This window comes from Solea senegalensis, unplaced genomic scaffold, assembly GCF_019176455.1.
Source record: "Solea senegalensis isolate Sse05_10M unplaced genomic scaffold, IFAPA_SoseM_1 scf7180000012744, whole genome shotgun sequence".
Taxonomy (NCBI): domain Eukaryota; kingdom Metazoa; phylum Chordata; class Actinopteri; order Pleuronectiformes; family Soleidae; genus Solea; species Solea senegalensis.
In genome coordinates, this window is record NW_025320685.1 from 286,852 (window position 1) to 312,184 (window position 25,333).

General features: G+C 40.7%; 1 protein-coding gene across 2 annotated transcripts; it reads left to right on the forward strand.

Annotated features, from left to right (window-relative positions):
- Positions 1 to 274: 274 nt before the first annotated feature.
- kiss1ra (KISS1 receptor a) lies at positions 275 to 16,698 on the forward strand. Of its 2 annotated transcripts, XM_044015028.1 has the most exons (6): positions 275 to 777; positions 1,116 to 1,372; positions 4,396 to 4,520; positions 11,989 to 12,124; positions 12,206 to 12,444; positions 13,729 to 16,698. In XM_044015028.1, exons 2-6 carry the CDS (start codon positions 1,117 to 1,119, stop codon positions 14,107 to 14,109), a joined length of 1,137 nt encoding a protein of 378 aa, XP_043870963.1. In that variant the 5' UTR covers positions 275 to 777; position 1,116; the 3' UTR covers positions 14,110 to 16,698. The 2 variants fall into 2 exon arrangements, with proteins under 2 accessions (XP_043870963.1, XP_043870961.1); XM_044015026.1 differs by lacking the exon at positions 275 to 777 and having other exon boundaries at positions 910 to 1,372.
- The last annotated feature ends 8,635 nt before the right edge of the window (positions 16,699 to 25,333 follow it).

Here is a 25,333-nt window from a genome sequence, read left to right on the forward strand (position 1 = left end):
AAGAGAGAAAGATGGGAGAGGGTCTTAGACAATAGTTACAAATGCATGCTTCAAAGAAGATGGATAGAGGGCTAATGTTGCTAGGAGACCCTGATATTAGCTATTTATCCCATAATCTTACAGAGCCTACGTGCATTCAGTCATATTGTACGTGTCTGTGTGTGTGTGTGTGTGTGTGTGCTTCCTCTTCCCACTACGTCTTTGTCCTTGCTCATGCTCGTGCTATAAAGCCGCCAGCATCTCCTTTGCTCTTCTGCTCCCTTCTCTGGTTGAGTCAAGGCTGAGCCTGCTGGAATCACAGCCTCCTCTGTGCCCGGAGAAGAACAATGGATAACATTTGCTTCTTTTTTTTTTTTTTAAATACAAAGCAATTGGTGGGCATATTATGACAAGGCTATAGGACAAATATCAACTCCTACACAAGCCTGTGTCTTCTTTGACCAATTTTGTTCTCCAGAGCAAAAAGAGAACAAAAAGGGGGCTTCCAGCTCACATTGGGTGGAGGAACAAAGAGAGGTAAAAAACAAACTCAAGGAAAGGAGGTTTCAAGTGCAGTGGATTGTTTACTTCTGAGGATGTGATGACCGAGCCTCCCAGCACATGCACCTCATGAGCAAATCCCCTTAGCTGCCTGGAGGAGCAGAAACACAGCGTGCTTCAAAGTGCTGAGGGTGATGTGGTGGCAGCAAAAGGGGGGCCGTTTTCATCTAGCCTGAAGAAATGATGCATTTTCTCCACTGTTCTTCTCCCTCCTCTTCACACGGGCACGTCTGAAAGGTCTCTCTTTATTTTCCCGCTTTCAGCTGGAGTGAAATGAGGATGGAATGAGCATCTCTCTACAACTTCTAAGATTTTTCTCTCACTCAGCATCCCTGCTCATTCACTCAGCCACAGACATGCCCCCTCACTGCTGCACTTCTTTCCCTGCCATTTTCCATATTGTCCCTTTCCATTTCAGAAATATGTTCCGTTCTTTACAAAGCCTAAGGGCACACAGAACTCAGTGCACACATAGCGCGCACTCTCTCTCCTAATTGCCATCCCTATCTCACAGCCCTCTCCTCTGAGCACTTGTTCTCTCACCATCCTCACTCGTATCCCTCCCGTCCTGTCAGCATGCACGCTTCTGAGGAGCTGTGGAACTCCACGGACCGCGTCTGGATCAACGGCTCTCGGGTGAACGTATCTCTGGAAAGACATGGGGACAGTGATGAGGAGGATGAAGGAGATCAGCACCCATTCCTCACTGACGCCTGGCTGGTCCCCCTGTTCTTCTCACTCATCATGCTGGTGGGACTTGTCGGCAACTCTCTGGTTATCTATGTCATTTCCAAACACAGGCAGATGAGGACAGCGACTAATTTCTACATAGGTGAGTTATGAAAGAGAAGTGCAAGTTTGTATATCTGACTTTTTGCTGCTTACAGAGGCACTTTTAATGAAGATAGGGGTGCAAGACAAGAACCTGTAGGTACACATTTTGGAAAATGTTCCCACAAAGTGAAGTAAATCAAAAGAAGGAACACGTTAGTTGCATTTCATGTGTATGTTTGCAATTCTACCACGCAAATGGGCTTTTTATTTATGCAAATGAATGATCAAACTGTAATTATTGTATGGATATTGTTCATCTTTGTCTCTTGTACCCTTTCACCAGGTACATCTATGTACCATAGTATTTTAAAGGTACATGTATTTTTGGGTACTGAATTGTACTTAAAATGGTAGAGTGTGATAAGGTAAAGAAAATAGACTTTCATTTTTTTAAAAAAGGGACAAGCATTTGCACCCTTTTAGGCACACATGGGTACTACTGGACATCCCGGGGTTCAGTGGGTGAGGTTGTACAGCGCATCAGTAACTCCCGGCATATCAACTTCATTTCTTATGCATCTCATCTTTTTGATGTGGATCTCTTTCATCTATTCTGTAACTCTGCATCGCATGCCAACAGTGGGTTCAAAAGACTGGACAGAGTGAAGTTCACAGGGATACAATTTGTTCAACCTAATTAGCGTCTACGAATATTCATGTTAAATACGGAGGTAATGACAGATGCTAGAGGTTCTCTCAAGGAAAGACAAGATATTGAATTGGTAGTTTTTTTTTATAATATAACTGTTTGGGGCTTAAATTGGATTTAATTGTTAGGGTTAGGGTTACGTTTGCCTCTGCTGCATTTACTGCTGAAGGGATCCAAGAGAGGACATCATCACAACTGTTTCTTACCATTATCTTTTCCCCTCATCTATTCAGAATGGATACATTTAAGACAAAAATGTTAGTCAAATTGCCAACAGCAGAACAGCATTTCAGACACAAATTAGCATTTGCATGCATTGCTGCTATGCAAATTATTCAAGCTGGAATCCGTGTTGCTAATTGGATTTTGTTAAACCTTGCAGAAGAAGAGGATGATAAAAACAAAAGTGCTCCAGCCACAAAGGCAGAATACCAATGTTGAAAACATGATGGAAACGTCATAATGTGTGTTTCAGTCTCTCATCAGTCCATGACTATGCCCTTTTATTTGCTGCCACTTTTCACCTCTTGTAGAGTGCGAAGCAAACATTTTCATGATTCACCTGTGCCATGAGTAATCTGCCAACGGCATATAACTAGAGAAAGACAGCACAAACCTCCACCAAGTCAGCTCGGTTTCTCACAGTACCCATGCATTTCACACAAGGTTAAGAAGTGTTTCTTTTTTTAAATTATTATTATTGTTCTAAAACTGCATCTGGGTCTGTATCACCACATTTCCTTCTCCAGCCATTGCCTACATCCAAATCCATCCTTTACTTTATTAGTTATGCTGCTCACAGTCAGACACACGCTGCCGAAAACATAACCTCCTTGGTGGGGGTGATAACAGCTGGATGGAGAAACACACAAATGTCATCAGAAGGATCCTTAAAACAATTCAACAAGAGAAATCAAAGGATGCTCTCCTTTGATAGAATTGAATTGATGAAGCATGCACCTCTCTCACATCTCCTCGAGCATTCCACGCACACACACGTGTTGATCAAGTCCATTGCAGGGCATCTGATGGCACTTTGATACCACCCGTCACCTGAGGAGGATAACAAATGGCCCCGGTTAACTGTGGTCAAGCTGACAGAAAATGAGATGTCACACGTCAAACTGAGCATGCATGTAAATGACACCGGCTGTTGGTGTGTAAACGCGGAGTGTGGCTTTGCGCGTCTGTGTTTGCACAGTGCGCCGTGGATGTGACAGGAATTTCATCTTGGATAACATCTCAAGGCCACAGAACCGAAACGGTTTAATATTCAGCAACATTGGATTAGCATCGGCACCATCTGCCTGTTCTTTCAGCGTAATTGTCCTGCTACTGTAATGTGATTGGATCAGCAGGTAAGACAAACAGGATGTAGCGTGCATCAGAATGGCAGATTAGATGGAGAAAATGGGGAGGCCGTATCTGAAAGCCACTCACAGAAACCTCTGGTGTGCAATTGAAACATGAATTTGGGTTCATGCATGTATTCATACGAAGATACTGGATGACAATGGTGTATTTAAATGAAGCAATTTATATGCATTTACATGAGAGCGTGTGTGCCTGCATGCGTTTCATAGGTGTACGGCTCAACCTGTTGCCAGTCACTCAACAGTTGTTTAATTTCCTTTAGATGTCGCATGTTAACATCAGATTCACCTCACACCACAGACGGAGTCAATCCTACAGGAATCACAGATGCATTTATTCGATCAACGTGTTTGTACTGTAAATAAAATGCAGTCATTAGACTGACAAGATCAGGGACTGTGTTATTCTATTCTAAACAATGGAGAATAGCGTTCAGTCAGATATATAACCTGTTCTTTTAAAACACAGCAAAAGACCCTTCCCTTTTCCCGACCGTTGTCTTGCTACTGCTGTGTCTTTAAGACAGTGATCAAATAATAATACACTGGGAACGACTGGGTCTATTACTGTGCATAGGCATCAACACTCCGACACATATTGCACTCAATTATTTAACTTTTGGATGTGGCGCAGGGGCTATAATTTATGGCCACTAATTAATATGTTAATAATGTTCTTGATGAATTACTTAGTACATAAAAAGTCAAATAAAATACCAATCACAGTTTCCTGAAACCCAATTTGGCATATTGACATTGCTTTTTTTGTGTCTGGCCAAAAGATTCAGATTAATCAAAGGAGACTAAGAAAACTGAACCACAGAAATTGAAACATAATTGTAGGACAAATTACATGAAGTAAAAATAGTGTTTTCATGATCAGGCTTGTTATTACGTCGGTAAATGGTGGAATAATGGTTAGATGTTGTACTTAAAAAACACCTTTTAGTAGACTGTGCTCTAGAATTATTGTGCTGTTGTTGTTTTCTGCATGTACAGCAAACCTGGCGGCCACTGACATCATCTTCTTGGTGTGCTGCGTCCCCTTCACTGCCACCCTCTATCCACTTCCGGGATGGATCTTTGGGAACTTCATGTGCAAATTTGTCGCCTTTCTACAGCAGGTAAAACCATAACTCATGTTGTCACGAAAGAGAACTAATTTAGTCATTATTCATTTTTAAAGCAGTATCATTAAGGGTTTTCATTCTTTTATGAGCAGGGACACATGTTCTGATTTCTTAAGTGCAAAAGAAAAGCTGGAAGGAACACAAACCACCTGTGGCTTCACAACATAACTTTAAAAAAGTCCAAAATATATATATATAATACCAGTTTTTTTGTGCCGATATACCGATATTAAAAACTCGAGTATTTGCTGATACTGATATCAGTCCGATACAGACCTATTTAACTAAGAAACAACAAATTTATTCCAGCCATTTCAAGCTATTTCAAAGACCTAATTCTCCAAGTGTGTAACAAATATTCTTCTCCCATAAAGAGGAAAAACAGCCCACAAAATGACTCAGCTAAAATGCTGTTGCTGATTTTTATTTACACTCTTACAGTCAGTGATATATGCGATATTTATGATTTTTGCATCGGTTTTTATATTTTCTATCTGTCCGATAAGCAATACGGTGTTTTTGATTATACTGAGTATCTTTTTAAAGGTGTAATAACTTGCCCATAACTGGACCAAGAAGTAGACAATAATTTACAGTCAATAATTCTTTGAAAGATAATTGTGGAGAAATGGAAACGAGGCTGCGATGGCAGGAATGTGAGACTGGCATGCAGGTGAACAAAACCCAGTGAAATCAACTCTGTAGCACAGGAAATGTTACTATTACACAAGAAATAGACAAAATGAAAGTGTCTGAGCAGCCAAGAAATAGTTGAGCAGCTAAGGAGTCAAGGATATTATACTGCAGTTGAGTTGGTAATGAAGGGGTGACAGACTGTCAGGACCAGCCAAAATGTCCTCACTTTCCCACAATGTCCTCACACCCTATGGTTTATAAGGATTTTGGTCCTCACAAAGATACCCAGACAAGAATGAACACACAACCAGATCTAAACCCTGAAAAAGCTTTTCTGCAGACTCTGCAGCACAAAATAGTGCTGGACATCCAGTATTATCCATATTGAAACTGCATGTTCCAGAAATAGCAAGCAAGAGTTCCCTGAACAGCTGCCTGATTACATGCCTGCATTCCCCGGTCACAGCTCCTGCTGTTCCCTTGGCCACACAGCTCCAATTTTCCTCACTGCAGTGTGGACTGCGCAAGCACCAAGATTTCTTCCTCCGGTCTTAGAAGGATAAGACATATAAACTGCAGTACAGCGTCTTTCTTCGGACAACACAGCAACCACAAGAGCCATGCTTGAACTCATTTGTATCACGATTAACATGAACAGCTACAAAGGTAGGTACAAAACATACAGAACCACAGCGCGATCCATCTCGCCGTTCACTCTTTGTTTTTCTGTGACATAAAAGGTCAACAGGAAACTGATTCAATACTCACTATCTTAGAGAGAGATACAGCGCCACCTTTTCTCCATGTATACTCAGACTCGGCAAGTTGTCCAATTGCCTGTCTTAGTCAGACTATTAAACTGTGCGTAACGTACTGACTCGCAATTTTCATTTTATTCAGTACACTAATAAACGCCGTCATGGTGACAGGTATTGCTGTTATTTTCACCCACTTATCATTACAGTCCATTTATCCTTTCCCAGCTCAAACACATTTTTTTTTACACATTTTAAAAACATCTTAAATTCTCACAGGTCATTTGCAGCAGAAACTGATTCGACGGCACAGTACATTCCTTGCTGTCAGAACACATTGGTGATGTAAACTCTGCCCCTGGCAGCGCTGTCGCTGGAGGTCAGAAATTAAGAGACAAGTCATCACAGTTACTGTTCAGTTAATAAGAAACCTGTCATGGGAATCGTAGAAACCGAGACCAACTTTTCTTTTGAAAACTGACTAAAATATGCAGGAACTTTAATTAACATTCAAGTGCCCTCGTTTCACAAGTTAGCTGAAAGGGAGGAGGAGGAGACTGACAGGCTGAAGAAAGAAGATGAATGCAGAATGACTAAGCTAATTTGAGCTTAAAAGATGACATGTCAGTCTGTGAGGCAGGCAGGCAGGAACATGAGCTGGCTAAAACCATTTTTAAATTGACATCATGACGCTTTGATTTAGTTAATTCATCAGAATTGAGTCTGTAACTTGTCTGTCCTCTGTCGGACTGCGTGTGTGTGAGAGTGATGCATTGTTTTTTCAAATGAAAAATAAATCACCAACCATGTATTAGTGCATGTATTTGCGAGAACAGTGATTAGAGTTTTGATGATTGGAATGAGACACTGCTCCTTTCACCTCTGTCTCCCTCATCTTTCCAAGATATGGTAACAGAGATGTTCCTCCTAATGTGTGTGTGGGGGGGAATAGCTTCTGTAGTGAATTGAGGTTTGATAGGGTTGTTTATCACTACTAATGGAGTGACAGCTACTTGCAAAACTGCCTCTTTCCAATACTTGTGTAGCTGAGCAGTGGAGATAGTGGTACATTTATGTGATATCATTTGTTCTTATGTTTATCACATAGAGGTCATTTGACGCTTAAGCAGTAATTCTACAGCACATTGCTGCATGCAACAGGTAACTTAAAAGGTAGGTGCTTCAGGTGTAATGGTAGCACAGTGGTGGAGTCGTCTTTCAACTCAAAGATTGTGGCTCCATGCTGATGTGTCCTTGGGCAAGACACTTAACCCCACTTTGTTTCTGACAGCTGTGCCGGCAACGTGGGAATGAGCATGAAAGATGAGTGACAGAAAATGTGCAGCACATAGATGAAATGTGATGCGCGTGAAACTGCAGCTTTCAGTGTTCATCTAGACTAGAAACGTGTGATATAAATACAAACTATTTACCATTCTCAAAGTCAAGGATGGATCCACAAATGGCTGAATTTCAAAGATGCTCCGTCAAACGAACATGTGCACATGTAAATAGAACTTACTAGGTTGCATGTTGGTGTCTCATTAGTGCAGTGCAACTAACTGCATGTTTTGCCCGGCATTTAAAAATGTGAACGGCACATTTGAATATAAAGTATGTTCAGGTATTGTTTAATGTCCTCTGATGTATTTGATCAAGTCAAAAGCAGCTGGTCAGGAGGGTGTGGGGAATCAACCATCTGATGGGCAGATGGAGGAAATGAGAGCAGAAAGGCTCTTAGTTTACCCTACCAATTTGGGCACAATTACACATAATGTGTCCTCTTTAATAGGACCATGGCTTAAAGTTGAAACTGCACTGATCAATGTTTTTATATGACTAATGGAAATGCCTCATTCAGCTCCCTCTTATGTTTGAAGCAAAAGCTTTCATCACTGATAAGACCTGCCAAGATACAATCTCAAACTTTCAGTAAATTATCTCTGCATTTGATTCATTCTGACACAAAAACAGACACATTTAGTTAATGTTCATTTAAAAAAAATTGTCTGCGAGCATGAGCGTTATATCACAGCACACAAAATCTGCTTGTGAAATGAAACATTTGCTGTTCGTTCAAATCCAACAACATCGTATCTGATGCCAGATCTGCCGACATCAGTGTGTACATGACGGATGTCCAAGTAGTTCTTGACTCCAGCGATGTCCAATCCTTCAGACAGCAATGATAAGTGGAGTGTTTGTCTTTTCCTGGTGACTGAGGAGTGTTAGTCGAAACGGATCTAAGGCAGATTGAGAATTCATGCCTGAGCTTCATGGAATAGAGCCTGGGAAAGATCATATCAGATCATCTGCAAAGAAGCTTCACAGAGCTTCAATTTAGACCTTTTTGCTTAGCACACAAACACCGACATGTGCCAATAAATATTAAAGGCGACATAGACCGGAAGCTCCAATTAACACTGCGTTTGTGTGTGTGTATCTGCGTCATTACCTCGTTTATGAAACCCTAAAGTTTCAGAACAAACAGTTCAGCCACTGCTGAGAAAATAGTGTTGTATTGTTTTCCTGGGCTCTGCGAAGCGGATCGACACTTCCTTAATTTGATGTCGTCATCAGAAATCCTCACCACTCCTCTCGCCTCCTGGTGCGGCACTAGTCCGGGCACATCCGGTTGCGTACATTCAACCGCAGAAGAAGAAGAAGAACTACTCTCATTGTAGCTGCTGAGATGCAGAGCATCCACCGTGCCAGAGGGGGAGCTGTGTATCTGAGAGCTGGCCTATCTATTACATCACTTCCAGGTACCTGGCCAATCACAGGACAGTGGGAAAGCTCTCGTTGGCTGGCCAATCACAACACAGTCCACGTTCTGGGGGTGTGGTTTTGGTCTGAAACAGCGTGGCTGACGAGAGCGTCAGTGAGGAGATATTTTGATCGGCTCGTTTGCGGCGATTAGGAGGTTTTTAATCATGAAAACAAGTTAATATATGTAAGTAGACCTCCATAACTAACATATATGTGTGATACAAGCCTTCGCATTTAACAACATTTAAGGTGATTTTAATCTAAGGTAATTGTTGCTTTGGCAAAACACCTTTCAGTTCAGTTACAAGCACAGTGCTAAACTTGTGATCGAACTGGATTTCCTGTCCAATGTGCAATGTCTATTCCTTTGAATGGACTATACATTATGTATACCAAGGTAGCAGGTGTCTTAAAACCTGAGGGATTGCAGCAGCCACTTTTTCAATGACCCCATCACTGAACTCATTTTGACCCCTTTCTGTTTCTCTTTTGAAACCCTGATGTAGAGCTCCACGCCTCTGTAGGGTAATGGTCGCTGGCTTTTCAGTGGCAGATAAAAGGAGAGGGAAAGAGACAGCCATAATAATAGGGGAGGGACAAAAATAGATCCTATAAGTAAAAAGAGTATACAGAGTAAAATATACCTTCATTTATTCAGTCAAGAACACAATAATTCAACCTTTTATTGAAACAAATAGAAATGCATTTACTTCCCATTGATGACTTTGCTCTTTAGAGGGTCCCTGGATTGCCGAGCAGCATGCTGAGCCAAACAGGGAGCACAAACCCTGACCCAAACAAGACACTGAATAAAATTGAAACTTCTGAGACCAGTGTGAGCCTCAGGACCCTTCTAGTTGGGGCGCATTATGGTAAACCACAGTGAAAAATCAATATAAGATGTAAATGCTTCAATCATGAATTTGCCAACACACCAACACCATTCTAAAACATGCCGCAAAGTAGTTTTCACACAAACTGCTCTGAGCAGCCATTTCTCACTGTCTCTCTCCCTCCCTCTCTCTCTCTCTCTCTCTCTCTCTCTCTCTCTCTCTCTCTCTCTCACACCGCATGGCGCGTTATGAGCACTTGAAACAGATTCTCCACACCGAGTAAACTGTAAGACAGAGCCAAAAAATATTTCAGCAATGCCCAATAACTATCTGGAGAGCCATGGCTGGCATCATAACATTAACCAAACTTACCATTACAAAGGCTGCAGGCTTGTATGTTAATTTCTCCTTGCAATGGTTGCTTGATCACAAAATGTCAAAATCTGATCAGGCTGGGGTGGTGGCAGCGAGGCTTTGCCAGCAGCATCCGTGTGACAGGAAATGAGTGAGTGAGAGGTGTTGTTTGAATGGACCCCCGGCCTTGGTGAGAGAGTGGCTGTAATTGGGGCGTGACTACAGTTGCAGTCGGCTGGCTGTCAGCACATAATGACAGTGTCCTGTTTGAACTAATGCATGACTTAATTTAGTTTACTCACATATATATATACATATATATACATATATATATATATATATATATACATATATACACACATATATATGTATATATGTATATATATATATATAAGGTTGAAAAACATTTTCTGTTTCATCCTAGAAAAGATAAACAGAAATATTCATGGTCCGAGGAGCCGCCTTCTATGACATGATTTCTGCTTCGCATTAATTAACATACTGCCGATGTGCTAGCATTTAATTGAATCAAGCATTATTGAACCGTATTAAATTAAATTGAATGATTTGTTCCCATGCTAATTAGAAATACTTACTTACTTAATTTCTCCTATAGAGCTTTCCCTTTGCTATATTCTTCATGTTAATAGCATGAGAACTCATTAGCGGAAGCCTCAAAGAGTCGATGAGGAATGAAACTGGTTTCTTGAGGATAGACTATTTTACAAACTAGTATTTATTTACATATAGCACAACCACTTGTTCTTCTGTAACAGTGTCCCATGCTTGATATGCCTGGCATATGTGGTATACTTTTGTCACACAATGTAATGTCATAGTAAAATACATGTAATACAGCATTTGGGGAGGGGGGGAATACTTAACAATGTTAGAAAACAAACATGTTTTTTAGATTCTGTCAGCTAGTGAGAAAACATCTAAGATGTATTATTAGCTGTTGACTCATAGCTCAAGATTCTGAGGAAAAGTGTAGTGTTTACTGACTCTTGGCTGCCACAAAGATTAATGACTCACGTCCTGTGATTGTGACCAAAAGAAAAATTCTATAAATCCTTTGGCTTACAAAGAATGATTGCCTTCTGTAAAAATAACTGTGGGGTGTTTGTATCAATAGAAGACTAAGCCATACATGAGAAAACAATAAAATTACACATTATTCAATACAATTTTTGGTTGTTTGTTCTGTAATTTTGGTATTATTTTATTCTTGTGTGTTGGCCCCCTTGAAAATAAGATGATTCCTCTCAAGGGTCTATTTTCAAACCCAATTTCAAATATAAAACAGTCTGATGGATCATTAAGAAAAAGACCAGACCATACTGAGGCACATATTACTTCCTTGCAGTGTTTTTGATACCTGTATATGTAACACAACCCGTATACATCAAATGCCACTTTTGGCGACCAGTTCAAATGTGTCTTTTTTGGTGTTTAATATCACTTTGCCATTATACGGTTCAACTCGGCTCATAGTACCTCCTCAATGTGAGCGGGGTCATCAGAGCACGTCTGCGTGAAACTGCTGCAGGGTCTATAGGCAACACAAACACACAAATGAGTGACGGGCAAAGCAGTTATTTTCAGTGTACAGAATCAGTACACTGACGCTTTCTCACACAGTCACTGAACTGAAATACATCTCAAAGTTGATCAACGGCTTTCAGCTGTGCTGTTGTTAAGTACACCAGACTCCTCTGTTAAATATTGAAATTTTAGAAATGTCCTTGCTAAATATTGGAGATTAACGCACGTTTTCATGATTTTTAAATCTTTTCAACTGATCTACAGTTCGGTTACAGTTTGATTCTTGTGTCAGATATCGTGCTCATGACTGTTCCAGAAGCAACATTCTCTGACCAATCAGTGGCCGGCAGTCTGTTGATGTCACATTTTAGTATCGGTTCAGCTCAAATGGAACCTCGTCTGAGCAGGTACTAAAAAAGCCTTAATGTTCTGTTTTATATACCTAATGGAAAAGCGAGTTATGTTAGAACTGTATAATGGAATAGTGCCATAAATGTCATAAGTTCTGATGTCTCTGATACATTCAAAGCACAGTGTCTAACTTAATGTATGTTTCTATGTCTTTCGTAGGTGACTGTCCAAGCTACTTGCATAACTCTGACTGCTATGAGTGGAGACCGCTGTTATGTGACAGTGTATCCTCTGAAATCCCTCCGTCATCGCACACCGAGAGTAGCCATGATTGTCAGCCTCTGCATTTGGATTGGTTTGTGCCACTTGTTTCATTATTGACTTCATCTTTTTATCAACTTGTAAACGTTTGTGACAAAGTCCTTGTCCTGTCCAGGCTCCTTCATCCTGTCCACCCCGATTTTAATGTACCAGCGTATAGAGGACGGATACTGGTATGGTCCAAGACAATACTGCATGGAGAGATTTCCCTCAAAAATTCATGAGCAGGCTTTCATCCTCTACCAGTTCATTGCTGCGTACCTGCTGCCTGTCCTCACTATCTCCTTCTGCTACACCCTGATGGTCAAGAGGGTCGGACAGCCCACTGTGGAACCTGTAGACAACAACTATCAGGTTTGCCTCATGATTAACGGGCCCTTTGCACAGCAGCCATTTTAACAAGTCACAGTAGGAGAATCACAGGTGTAGACGATCATCTACATGATTCATCAAACCCCACCGAAGGACTGTTCCAACATGTAGGATCCTTCACATTCTAAAAAAGGCCATTTGGCACCCACAATACTTTGCAGGTGCATGTTTAAAAAAGAAAGCAACAAGAATTTGGTGTTATTGTAAAGATATTAAAAAAGAAAATATCGGTATTGGTTAACATTGCTCCTCAGTTAGAAAACATCGCTAGTTAGCATCAACAACAGTATTATGTGAGAGGTTACATGTACCAAATATACGAAGTATACATAAACTGTTGATGTGTCAAGAGAAGCAGGGTCATCAATCAACTGATCGATCGATTGATCAACCAACCAATTAGTGGTGTAGTGTGGTCTACTGTAGTGGGTATATGCCGCATACTCTGTGTATCAGGTAGACAACACCATTGCAACCAATCAACCGATCAATGACACAGTATCACATACTAGCTTGTTCCAATTCTGCATTCCCTGAATCTCTTTGCCTCTGTAGGACCCGACTTAGAAGGGTCTGCTCTTTCTGTCTTCTTTGAATTTGAGAAGCACCAAGTGCCACACCATCTGGACTTACATGTAGTTAACAGAGGCATCATTCATTTAATCAGCAACAGCTGTGCTTTTCCTGCAAAATCATGTCAGAATGGCTGCTGAGCAAATTGCCCATTGGAGTTGCATGACTGGATTGTAGAACTTGAGTGCAACTGAGCGCCGATTGCTACGAATTATTTGCTAATTAAAAGTTGACAGGACTTTTTTTATCTTTTATTTGTGAAATGGCACTAGCAGAGCAGCTGTCACCTTTTGTTATCTTGCCTTTATTGTTGGCTGTCTGAGAACATGACGCGAAGCACGTCTCTTTAAAGCAAAAGCATATGTGAGTGCTTTATTGAAGCAGTGGTTCAACTGGCGATATGTAATGAAAGGTATTAAGAGCGAACAAAGCCAAGGAAAATCACAGCCTGACTCATAATCTCACTGATAGCTCTGTACTTTCAACTCTTTGGTTAAGTTTTTCTTTTTAATCAAAAAGTGAAAGAATAAAAAGCAGACCAAAATGACATTTTGGCCTCATGTTTCTTTGCAAGTTAATTAATAGCTTATATTGAATTGACAGTATTAAATAATAGCCAAAGTTCTTTGCAGAACAAAACATGTTATAGTGTTGTAATTAAAAAAATGTTTCTCCCCTTTTATCTGCTCTCAGGTCAACCTTCTTTCTGAGAGAACTATAAGTATCCGAAGCAAAGTCTCCAAGATGGTGGTTGTGATTGTCCTTCTCTTCACAATCTGCTGGGGACCCATCCAGATCTTCGTCCTCTTCCAGTCCTTCCATCCAAACTACCGGCCAAACTACGTCACGTATAAAATCAAGACATGGGCCAACTGCATGTCCTACGCCAACTCATCAGTCAATCCCATTGTTTATGGCTTCATGGGGGCCAGCTTCCAAAAGTCCTTCAGGAAAACCTTTCCCTTCCTGTTCAAACACAAAGTCAGAGACAGCAGCATGGCTTCAAGGACTGCCAACGCTGAAATCAAGTTTGTTGCGGCAGAGGAAGGCAACAATAATAACGGAGTGAATTGAAAATGACAAATTCAAAAAAAAAAGGAGAAGAACTCAATAATTCCTTTTGTGCAGAGCAGTCACTGCTGGAAGACAATTGCAAAATTGATGAGTATCAGCCTTGGACTCATTCATCTTAAAAAAAAAAAAGCAACCGGCAGATTTAAAAAAGAGGCAGACACATTTTATTTATGTTAATAAAGACACCAATGTGGGGAAACACAATCATAATATGGTTTGCTAAATGATGTTACCTTTTCTCGTGGGAAGGACAGCTGGCGCTGGCACAATGGGTCACATATTGAGCTGCCAAGCATCTCTGCTAAATAACAGAGTACAGTCGATTATGTCCGATGAGTACAATGTTGCCTAAAAGGTGGGAGGCCCAGTCCCTCACAGCCAATGTTTGAAACAATACACAGACCACAAATGTACATGTTAAGTGGATGATCAATGTTCTAGATTAGACGCCTGTATGGAAATGTTTTGTAATGTGGTCGACATTCGTTCCTATCATATACAAGAACTAGAATGTCATATTGTTATGTCACTCTGGGAAACAAATATCACTGTGTATTTTCTCTAAAGGAGCAATTTCACATTTTGAAAATGTTTTGAAATGACTTGTGTTATACTCATGTCAATAAATGTGAAGTGGAAGCCAGCAGATCAGGAAAGACTGGGAAGATGTATGAAACAAATGACAGAAGCCAAGCAGGGGTCATCATTCAATAAATAAATAAATAACTAAAGCCAGAGAAAGAGAGCTGAGAGAGTGAAGAACCCCTGCCAAGGCTGCGGCTCAGTTTCCCACAGTGCCATTGCTATCTCGTAACTGGAGTAACTGGATCGCAACAATCACCCAAATGTAATGATTCAGTTGAGAAATGTATTGTCCCTCAAGGGGGAGATTTCGTTTGGAGCAGTGGTTAAAAATCAGTCTTTTTAACCTTAAAAATTCCGCCACCAGAAATGTATTGTCCCTCAAGGGGGAGATTTCGTTTGGAGCAGTGGTTAAAAAGCAGTCTTTTAACCTTAAAAATTCCGCCAACAGAGTGTTTGTTTAAAAAAAGGCCACAGAAATATCAGCAACAATAAATAAATAAACAAGTGAGCAAGTAAGCTTCTTTGTCCCCAGACAAACGTCTTTTTGACCTTCGGCGCAAACAAACATAGCTAGAAACATAAACTCCTTGGTGAAGGTAGTAAAAGCAAATGATAGAAACAATAAAAGGCAACAGAAGTCAATGAAGGAATCTTTCCTTCTTGTTTTGTTAGCTTATTGGTAAGTGACATCATTTGTGTCAGGACTTTGAAGTAACTGACCTTATCACAGCAAGAGCCTATATATATAAAAATGTACTTTTCTTTGTCTGTTAACTGATTATCGTTAATTTTATGTGTAAGGTTTTGATGAGGCTGTACAAGAGAATGGGAATCAATGTTGACTGCTATAGAAAAGTAGGAGGGGTCAGCATCCAGTTTCATCCATGTTTTTTCTCTCTCCATTGACGAACATAGGATCTGGGTGAAAAAGTGGGGTGACAACAAACTTTCACACCTTCCTCCACCATACCTGCAGGAACATGAGCACACATACGCAGACACGCACATGATATGTCCAGGTGTTGTTCATTGGAATCTGTTGTCACATCTCCAACACCAAGCTGAACAATCTTGTCTGATGGACTCAGTTCCAAATTCGAAAGGTAACTGGCACATCCTGTACCCTTTTGAAAGAAATCATTTTGAACCTGTGCAGGTTTCTGATAATGGAAAACAGAGTGCTTGCCAGCTCTCTGCTCTCTAGATGCAACCCTTTTTTTTCAGTCCATCCCACACATTGGCGCTCAAAATCAAAACTCCAATTACGGCATATAGAAAGTCTGCTAATGCAATTCCTATTTGAATTGCAGACATCGCAGGACTTGCACTCATCTGGGCTCCATTTGGATGACATCAAAGTGTCTTGAAAGAAACACCAGAGTGCACTTGGCCTCTTGCCATAATTATCCATGAAGAGATAATAAAATGGCACAAAAGGATTGTCATCTATTTTGCAGAAAGACATGATTAAATGTCTGTCCGTCTTACCTCACATACAGTTGATGTAAGCCGACAGGATACAGAAAAACACTAGAAAGTTTACTTTTACCAAGGAAATGCTACTTATTTACATACTGTGAACAAAATAAGTCACAAAAGGTTTGAGGTGCATTGCAATTTTTAAATTTGTATTGCTGTAAAAGATGCTTTTACATGTGAAATTGAACGTGAACGACCACTAACTGTGTGCTTATTGTGCTGCATTTGCCATGAGGCCATTAGGAGTCATCGAGATAATGTACGTTTTCTGCTGTACGTTATTATTATTACACTCGTTTGCCTAGAATCATGTCCTTGATTCTGTAGCGGTGGTGGAAACATTTTAAAATGTAACTTAGTTTGATGATGCCAATCATGCCCAATACCCTACAGAGATGTAACTATTGTAGAGTGCCTGCAGAATTTCACATTAGCTTAAGTGCTGCTTTACATTTGCATTGGAAATGTTCTCGATTGTTTTTTTTCCTCCTTTTCTTGACCATTAAACAAAGAGAACGTATCGGCTTGCTTTTTCTGTTTATCTTTTATCTTGAGTAAATTCAGCTCAGCTGTCTGTTGTAGAAATGAGAGGCTCGTACGGGAGAAATAAATGAAGAGGGCCCCTTTGGATGAACGGTTACTCTGGTTCTGATTATTAGGAAAGCTACAAACAACAACAACAACAACACAATCTGATGCATGTTGATAACATTTGCTTTCCTCAACGCAGAGCCGTGCAGTTCAGCTCGCCGCAGTATAGTCTAGATGATACAAACCCTGATCTGGCTTGAGTTTCTATCATAGGACGTCAACAAAACAAGAGCGACATCACACTAGGGCGACACAGTGCAGCCTTCCAATTAATTCAACAAAGAAGAAGACAAATATTGCGATATCGTGGGGCATGGTGACATTAGTCAGTAAAAAAGAAACACACACAGCCTTGAATCATCTAATGCTCTGTATATCTTTTTTTTCCACCCTCACTGTTCAACAACATATTCACTTGAATTCACTTCCCTTTGCGTCCCAGTCACACAAACCTGTCTATTTCACTGTTATTTCAGTGGTTCATCATCAAGGTGATCAAATGGGGGTACCTAATGTAGGTAGTGTGTACAACACGTGAACACTCTGCTTGTTACACACACGGTCATGTGTGAAGTGACAGTGTTTTTGCACAGAAGCCTACTCTCGGTTATTACCTGGCAAATTCTCCACTATAATGACAATCCATCAAAGTGCAACTGCACCAGGTATTGAAGTGAATGAATGATGGCAGTCAGTTTGTGGATGTTGTTACCAAAACAAACTCAAAGATTAATTAGATGACAAAGAACCATGTGAAAACTGCTTTTCCCCAACCTTAAACGAATAAAACTGGAGGCAGTTTGCCTTGGCATTATGCCTTGCTGAAAGATAATTGTTAAGATCTGGACATAAAAACGGAACTTTATTCAGATGGTTCGTCACATTAGATCATTCTTTAATATCTCACCAACTTCTACCTGAACTGCAATTAAATCTTGTCATCCTCAGGGGTTTCAAGCGAATGATATTTGGCTCTGAATGAACGGATCACGTTACTCACAGAAACAATAACGTTGATCTATAAGTGAAGTCACTACTATTTTAAAAAGTGAAATGTAACAAATGTCCTTGTGAGTTCACTGGTATTTGTCCATCAGCTGGTGGTTACAGATTGGTCTTCAGAACAGAAAAAGAGAAAGCTTTTTTTCTTAATGTCGGGGACACATGTGAAAAAGAACATGTGCGCTTTCATTTCTCAACCTTGCTCTCTCGGTGTGTCGTTGTGTAGGTGCACAATACAACTACGATGTCTCCACTGTTGAATTTTAGATGGAAATGCTACAACAATGACAACAATACCAATAATACAACAATACAACAATACCATTCACCAACAGCAGATCTGCCCACACTGTACCACTGCACTTTGGTAATATTGACCTCAGTAACAATAAGTTTTAGGTTCCACGGTGTCTGTTTGCCACAGGTTCAGTTGCAGAACTGACGCTTTTACGTCATTTGATGCCATATTGATCTAAATTAAGGTGGCTGGAAAGGGCCCTCTGTCATAGTGTGGGAGGCTTCATTCAGTAAAAAGCTTTAAGCTGGTAACACCAAAGCCACATGGTGTTCACCACGATGACACATCTTCTGATGAAAGCTGTTATGTACTCACCTAAATTATCTTTCAGAGGATGCTGAAGCTCTCTCTGACAACAAATCTTAAATAGAAGCAGGATTTAAAAGTAGGATATAGCGGGACATTTTCACTCATTAGTGTCCTTTTAGTCAGATATTTTTATAGATAAAAGTCCACGTTTAGCTTTAGTCGTTTTGTTAACCTTTTCATTTTTAGTCATTTAATTAGGGCCCGAGCCACGAATGGCAGGGGCCGAAACGGAACCTGTTGCTGTCCATCGGGTTATTATGTTATTACTATATCGTGGCTGTACGGTCATTTATGAGGGAGTTAACGTGCATAAAAACTCTTGAAACTTGGCATGGAGGTCTGGTTTCTATTATGATTATATTTGATCAATAAAGGTATACAAAGTAAGTAAAAATGTAGTGCAGTAGGAGTCGGGAACTGGTCAGAGCTACGACTTCGAAACACACAGAACACACACGGCTTGAAGCAGAATTGAGAAGTTAGTACTCGTAGAAAAGTTAGTACTTGTAGACTTTGTCCACCTTTAAATTCCTCGGGACTCACATCTCCGAGGTCACATCTCGTGGTCAACAAACACATCTACCCTCGTTTAGAAGACCCAGCCACGCCGCCACTTCCTGAGGGTCCTTAGGTGGAACAAACTGCAGTCAAACCTACTTGTGACTTTCTACCTTGCGACAGTTGAGAGTGTGCTGTGTACGCCATTTCTGTGTGGTATGCTGGCTGCACAGTGGTCGACAGGAAGCGACTGCAGAGGGTGATAAGAACTGCAGAAAAAGTGATTGCATGCAAAAGCAAGCACCCGGTTCCTCTCTAAAGCCAAAGCAATTGTCAGAGACCACTTTCATCCACACCACCACCTGCACCAAGGCAGAGATGGCAGACTTCACCCCATTCACGCAACAAGCCTCCGTCGGCCTCTGCTGGTCATATTGGCAACAGATCCGGATACCGATATTACAAGCTTGAGTAGGCCCATTTACCGATCCCGATATTAGTCCAATACAGTCATTTCAGACCATTTATGAACTGTGAAGCTGTTAACAACACATTTGTGCCGAGTCATTTCAAAGAGACAATTCTCCAACTGTTCAAACAAATATTGTTCTCCCAACAAGAAGAAAATAAACATCCGATTTTTATTTAAATTCTTTCAGCATGTGCATAGTTAAGTAAATGTGATACATAGGATTTTTTATGTCCGATAGCTAATCCAGTGATTTTGACCATTATCAGACCAAAAGAAAAGAAAGAAAGAAAAAGAAAACTGCATTGCATTTCCTCCCTACAGTAGCTGCTTTAGCAGTGAGGATTCAATTGATTTTTTTCTGTGTGTTTCCTTTGCAGTTCTGTAGTCACGGAATCGTAGCTTTTTAATTTCTCAAACAAACATCTACACACTTTCCTGACAGGTGATCATTCCTCACATCCCTGCTGTCCCTCCTCTACCTGTCTCCACTTGTTATGTGAATGCAGGCACTGACTGACAGACAGACAGACAGACAGCACCTTTCCTTTATCTGTGGGCTTTACTTCAGCTGAGACATGTCAGCCGTTGTCACAGCAGAGTCCTCAGCTAACCTGAATGTGGCTCTTTAGGCGAGCAAAGGAAAACATGTTGATCTGAAAACATATATCTGGTTTCAACCGAGGTTGACTTTTGTCTAACAGGCATTTAAACCTTTCAGCTGCCCTTTAGCACAACACAAACATGTTCTACATGATTAATTATTTCACCTGGCTGAATGCTCGGCCCCCACAGGAAATTAATCTTCAGATTAGAAAATGTAACAACAACAAGGATGAAACATTGTTTGGAAAAAAGCCAGGAGAGTGGACTGCTGTTTAGTCCCACCGTTTCACAACAAACTGGAACGTTTATAGCAAAAACTAGCAGCTATCATTTTTCTACCAGTGCAAGAATTTGTATATCTGCCTATATTAGTTTATGAACTCAATCAGCAGAGGCAATAAATCAATCACCAAGTGAGACACAGGCAATCAATCAATAAAGGTTCAAACTCATCATGTCTGACTTTATCTATCTTGACAGCACAAAGCATCTACATTAATGAAAAATCAAAAAGCAATTTGTCAGTGTAGACGAAACCCCTTCGGGACTTAAGTGTTTTTCCTCAGAGTAAAGTGCAAAGCACATTACTTGAAATTACTGCCAAAAGCAATTTGATCTGTTAGCTAGTCAATAATGCCGTTCCACTCACATACTAAAACTAGAGATTCAAAGAAATAACTAACTTAATGACAGCATTTTCATTGTGTTTGTTATGAACAGGACAAAGATTCATATTATTTTATGTATGTGATTAAAAAAAGACATAAAATAAAGACCGTGGAAGTCTATGGGAATCTATGTACGTATATATACTTCTCAATCAATTTATATATTAGATTTTATATCAGTTTTTATATAAGAGTTTCAATCACTGCTTTCAAGTCTTCTTCAATAACATACAATGTCAATTGTGCAAAGTATTTTCCCAATTTGAGGAAAATAGATGTTGAATGACAACACACGTGAGTGGACGGACACCAATGTGACACTGAAAAAGTGCAACTCCAAAGTGCAGCGTGCCATCACCTGGACACTTTATGGGGGAGCACATAACATAGAAGCATGGAGACGATATACAGCAGTGCTAGGAGGGTAGGATAGAAACTACATGTGATGCTTGGACCTCTGTTGCCACCGTATCATACGTTATTATTAACTGTGCACTTCAGCACACACATTTTTAGTTTACATTTTGTCTTCTATGTGTGAATTGTGATTAAAGACATTACTTCTTTACAATGCAGTTGTAATTTTCCAGTTCCCTGACCCATTTGTTTCTCATTACAAATGCACTGTTTTTAAAAACAGCGGCAGGGCGGGTAAGAGGTGAGTGATCACACAGTGAGACAAAGACTTTCAACTCTCAGCACCTAAAGATTCCCACCCCTAACACACAGGAACTCAAAACTAAACCAAAGCTAACAAAGTGTCTCAGGCTGAAGACAAGTTCCCAAAAAACACACAGGTCAGACATGAGGAAGTGATCAGATGCTGAATGCTGGCACAGAAACAGACGAGACAAACTGGCAGAAGCTGAAGAGTAAGCAGTGGCTAAATAGTGAGGTGAGTGTAATTGAACACAGCTGAAACTAATGGGGGAGGAGCATGTAATCAAGGTGGCAGGGGGAGGGGACACACACACAGGAAGTGAAGTAATCTGAAATGAGAAAGTGTGTGTGAGTTGACAAAATAAACCAGGAAATGATCGACTATAGAGACAAAAACTTTATCTTCTAACTTTATCAGATGTCACACAAATTGAGTTGAAAAGTCCAATAGAATGGGAGCAGATGAACAGCAGATGAGTTAAGACAAACATGAAGCATTATCAGTAACGCTGCACCCACATTTACACAACCCTTTAACCCCTGTTGGTGGGCGGGTCTGAGGCTCGGTGCTCATGAGAGATATACGCCCAAAAATGTCCTTTATTTCCTGATTGTGTGTATTTCTTTAACCGATAGTGAGGAGAAGACAATCAGCCTCAATCAATGGTGAGGCAAGTGTCAGCTCCACAGTCTACACACAGTCATCACTGCAGCCACTGAGGGTGTTCGATGTCTGTGGGTTTTTCTATTATATTAGCATATCGTACGGAGTTTAGCATTTCAAAAGCTAGTCGGGTCATTAACGAGACATGACAAGGCAGCGCTTTGATGTGCTCGTACACAGCCGTGTCGTCACTCGGAGAAATGCAAATTTTCTGGGGGGTTTTGACCTTTAGGAAAGTTTTACAAAAATAAAAGATCTGCAAATGCCATGCCTTGTAGTGTCATGAGAACCGTTTTACAGGCGTCTCTTTTACTATTGTGGTCAATGGGAAACTGGCTTTTTGGCCAGCATGAGTACTTTGTGTTGCAGTACCTTGGGTAGCCACTGGAAATGTTTTTTGCTGCAAGCTAATAATCTACAACAATTCAACGACACTCAACTAGAAAAGCTCTAGCAGCTGTGCTACTCAAATAACCAACTCCCATTTTCATATAATGGAAACAAGCATTAAAATGCAATTTGTTTGGCTGATTTTCAGGAAATTTGATTAAAACCTGAGCGGCATTTGTATGAAAACTGACGCCGGCTCCAGCTGGGCACAAACCACAGCGATCAGCATTGTACGTCCACCTGCTGTGTTGGGAGCCAGATGTGAGCCAGTCCACTGTTTGCATTTTGTTATGGAGCAAAGTCAAAATCAATAGCAGTCACTCGTCCGTGAGCTGCATCGAGTTAAGTATCACATCAGCCGAAGCCTCACACTCACTGTGGGATTGTGCGGCGTTAAATCTGTGTTGCAGGGGTCACTGATCTCACTTCTGCCACTGTGCCGAGTGTGGCAGTGCAATGGTTGAGCTCTTTTAAAAACACAGGCTTAAATGGGATATTGGGGACTTTTTCTCCTTTTTCTCGAAGTGCTGACAGCTCTGCGGCACATGGTGGGAATGTGGCAGTGAATCGGAACAAAAAGGCCTTTTGATTAGTGCTTGATATGAGACATCAGAGGAACCACTAAGGCAAGAGAAACAGTGATATGCTCTCCTGAGAGCTGTGGCTCCTGAAGAGGGAGACAAAGAGCCAGAGTCACTTGTGAGGGATCACGATGAGAAAAACTAGAAACAAAGGATGTCTGGCAGTGAGGTCTAATGATCTGTGGCTGCTTTTCCTTGGCAGTGGTGCGTGCTCTGTGGAAGAAAACTGAATCAAGTTTGTTTGCAAGGACAGAGAAAAAAAAAAAGTGGAACACTACAATGACTGTTGACACCACAGATTCTGCTCTGGTCCCAGAAACCACTTCAGATCTTCTGAGGGCCCCACACATGACTGAGCAAGTGACGTGTAATGGAGCAACTGGAGTCAGCTGAAACGTTTCCTCGACTCTAGCCTGTTATATTTACAACCAAAATGTTTTTCTTGTTGTGTGGCGTCGCGGTCATCGCCTTGATGGAATATAAAACAACAAAAATGTAAATTGAATTTGTATAATTTATTTGACCAGAGTGGTGAGGCCTGGTGAGGCACAGTAAATAAAGCTGATGAAACAAAAAAAAGCCTCAGTCACTGACGCCATTTTCAACCGGCCGTATACTCTCCGTCAGACTCCATGAAAAATGAAAGCTGCTGAAAAGCCTTTCTTTCTTTCTTTCTTTCTGAAACAGCGGGATGAAGAATGACGAAACTAGCTTCGCACACCAGATTGTCAGCCGAGGTTTGGAGAGGGGGGAAAATAATTGTCAGCGGTGGAAAGAGGGGAAAGGCAGAGACGGTCAGACACAAAGAGGCCTTTCTACGAGCGAGCAGAACTGCCTCACGTCACAACATAAGCAGGAAACCACACCACCACCACCTTGCCCATGGGACTGAGTGTGAGACAGAGAGAGAGAGAGAGAGAGAGGGAGAGAGAGAGGTGAATGGCTGGGGAAGGAGGAAAAGAAAGAGGTCTGGGATGTTTAATGAAACCCAATATCCTGCCTCTGGTCTAAAAATAAATGGAGCAATGAGCACACAAACACAACGTAATGTGTGTGTGAGTGTGTGTATGAGACATATAGACTCAATATTCCAGAGGAGAGGTGTGAGAGAGATGAATTCTTTTTTTCAAGGTTATTTGAGCTGAAAATGAATATTATATCCCTTTGCTCTCTCTGTCCCATTTTATGCACACACACACACATACACACAACAAGGTGAGGTAACAACAAGAGGTGCACGTCAGTTTGATTACGGAAACTTTACAGACCGCTGACTCTCCGCTGTATAGGAAATTAAACGGTGGAGTGCATGCAAGTAATTAAATGGCGAACTGAAACTTTAGAGCATGCGTTTTCCCCCCACTGTTATTCTAAGAGTGTGTGCATGTGTGTGAAGTATGATAATTACTAATGACTCACGGAAAGTCAGTCCTAATAACGTTTTATTTTCGCTGCCGGAGTTTTCAAAACAAAGGTACCCGATTTAAAACTACACCGTGAATGAAATCTTTATAGTCAAACTCAAACGACCTGGATGAGCATCATCATGTTAATAAAAGTGTCAGGATTTGTGTGGTATGAGCTTGAAATCATATCAAGATATCCATGACATTTCACATTACAGTAAAAGTGTTTTTTTATTTTTTTTGTCACCATATGGATCTATACATGTATATATGAAATGGAATAAAACAAATAAGGAAATAATAACATATGGACAACTGTAATAAAAACATTAAACACTTGCTCATATATACAGTATATGACATTTAATGTCAAATGTAACACATGTAAAAGTGTGATAGCTAATGTATTGTTATTTTAAAAAAAATGACAATAGCTAACAAGGATATTTATAATCTAGCTACAGGTCAGGAGGTCAGGAGGTCATGGGGCCACAAGTTTAAGACCTCTGCCTTATAGGGTCATAGTCACTTGGCAAGACGGATGTCACATTTAGGATTTAGGACATGAAATCATTAAGTGCCTCCGTGTGGTTCTATGGTCTGCACTTAAACATTTATATCATAATTCAGAGCGACTGCTGTCAACAGTTATCGTGGTTTTTGCCCTCCCTTATCTCTGTACACAGGCCTCTGGTTGTAAAGTATTGGATGTGTTCGCTTTCTATTTATCGCCAACTGTAAACTCGCACCTCGCGATTGATTTGCCATAATCAGACAGTAAAATCAAAATTAAAGGCAGGAACCTGCTCTGTCTGGCTGTCATTTAAAAAAAAAAAAACTACGGTGAAATGTATACTACTATATTACTGTACGTGCATGTGCTGGTGCGTGCACAGAGACAGCCGGGGGGGCGGGGGCATAACTCCCACTAACGTGGCAAAAACAAAAATAACACTGTGTCAGTTACAACATATTTACGCTGTGATCACTCTCCAGAGATTCCAGCGGGCGCCCTGAC

What these genes read in the sequence shown, in the direction of transcription:
- kiss1ra (XM_044015028.1), top strand. Translation starts at nt 1,117, where the DNA reads ATGCACGCTTCTGAGGAGCTGTGGAACTCCACGGACCGCGTCTGGATC. An exon ending in AGCGACTAATTTCTACATAG is followed by an intron (nt 1,373 to 4,395) that starts GTGAGTTATGAA and finishes CTGCATGTACAG; the next exon opens with CAAACCTGGCGGCCACTGAC. An exon ending in CAGCCTCTGCATTTGGATTG is followed by an intron (nt 12,125 to 12,205) that starts GTTTGTGCCACT and finishes TGTCCTGTCCAG; the next exon opens with GCTCCTTCATCCTGTCCACC.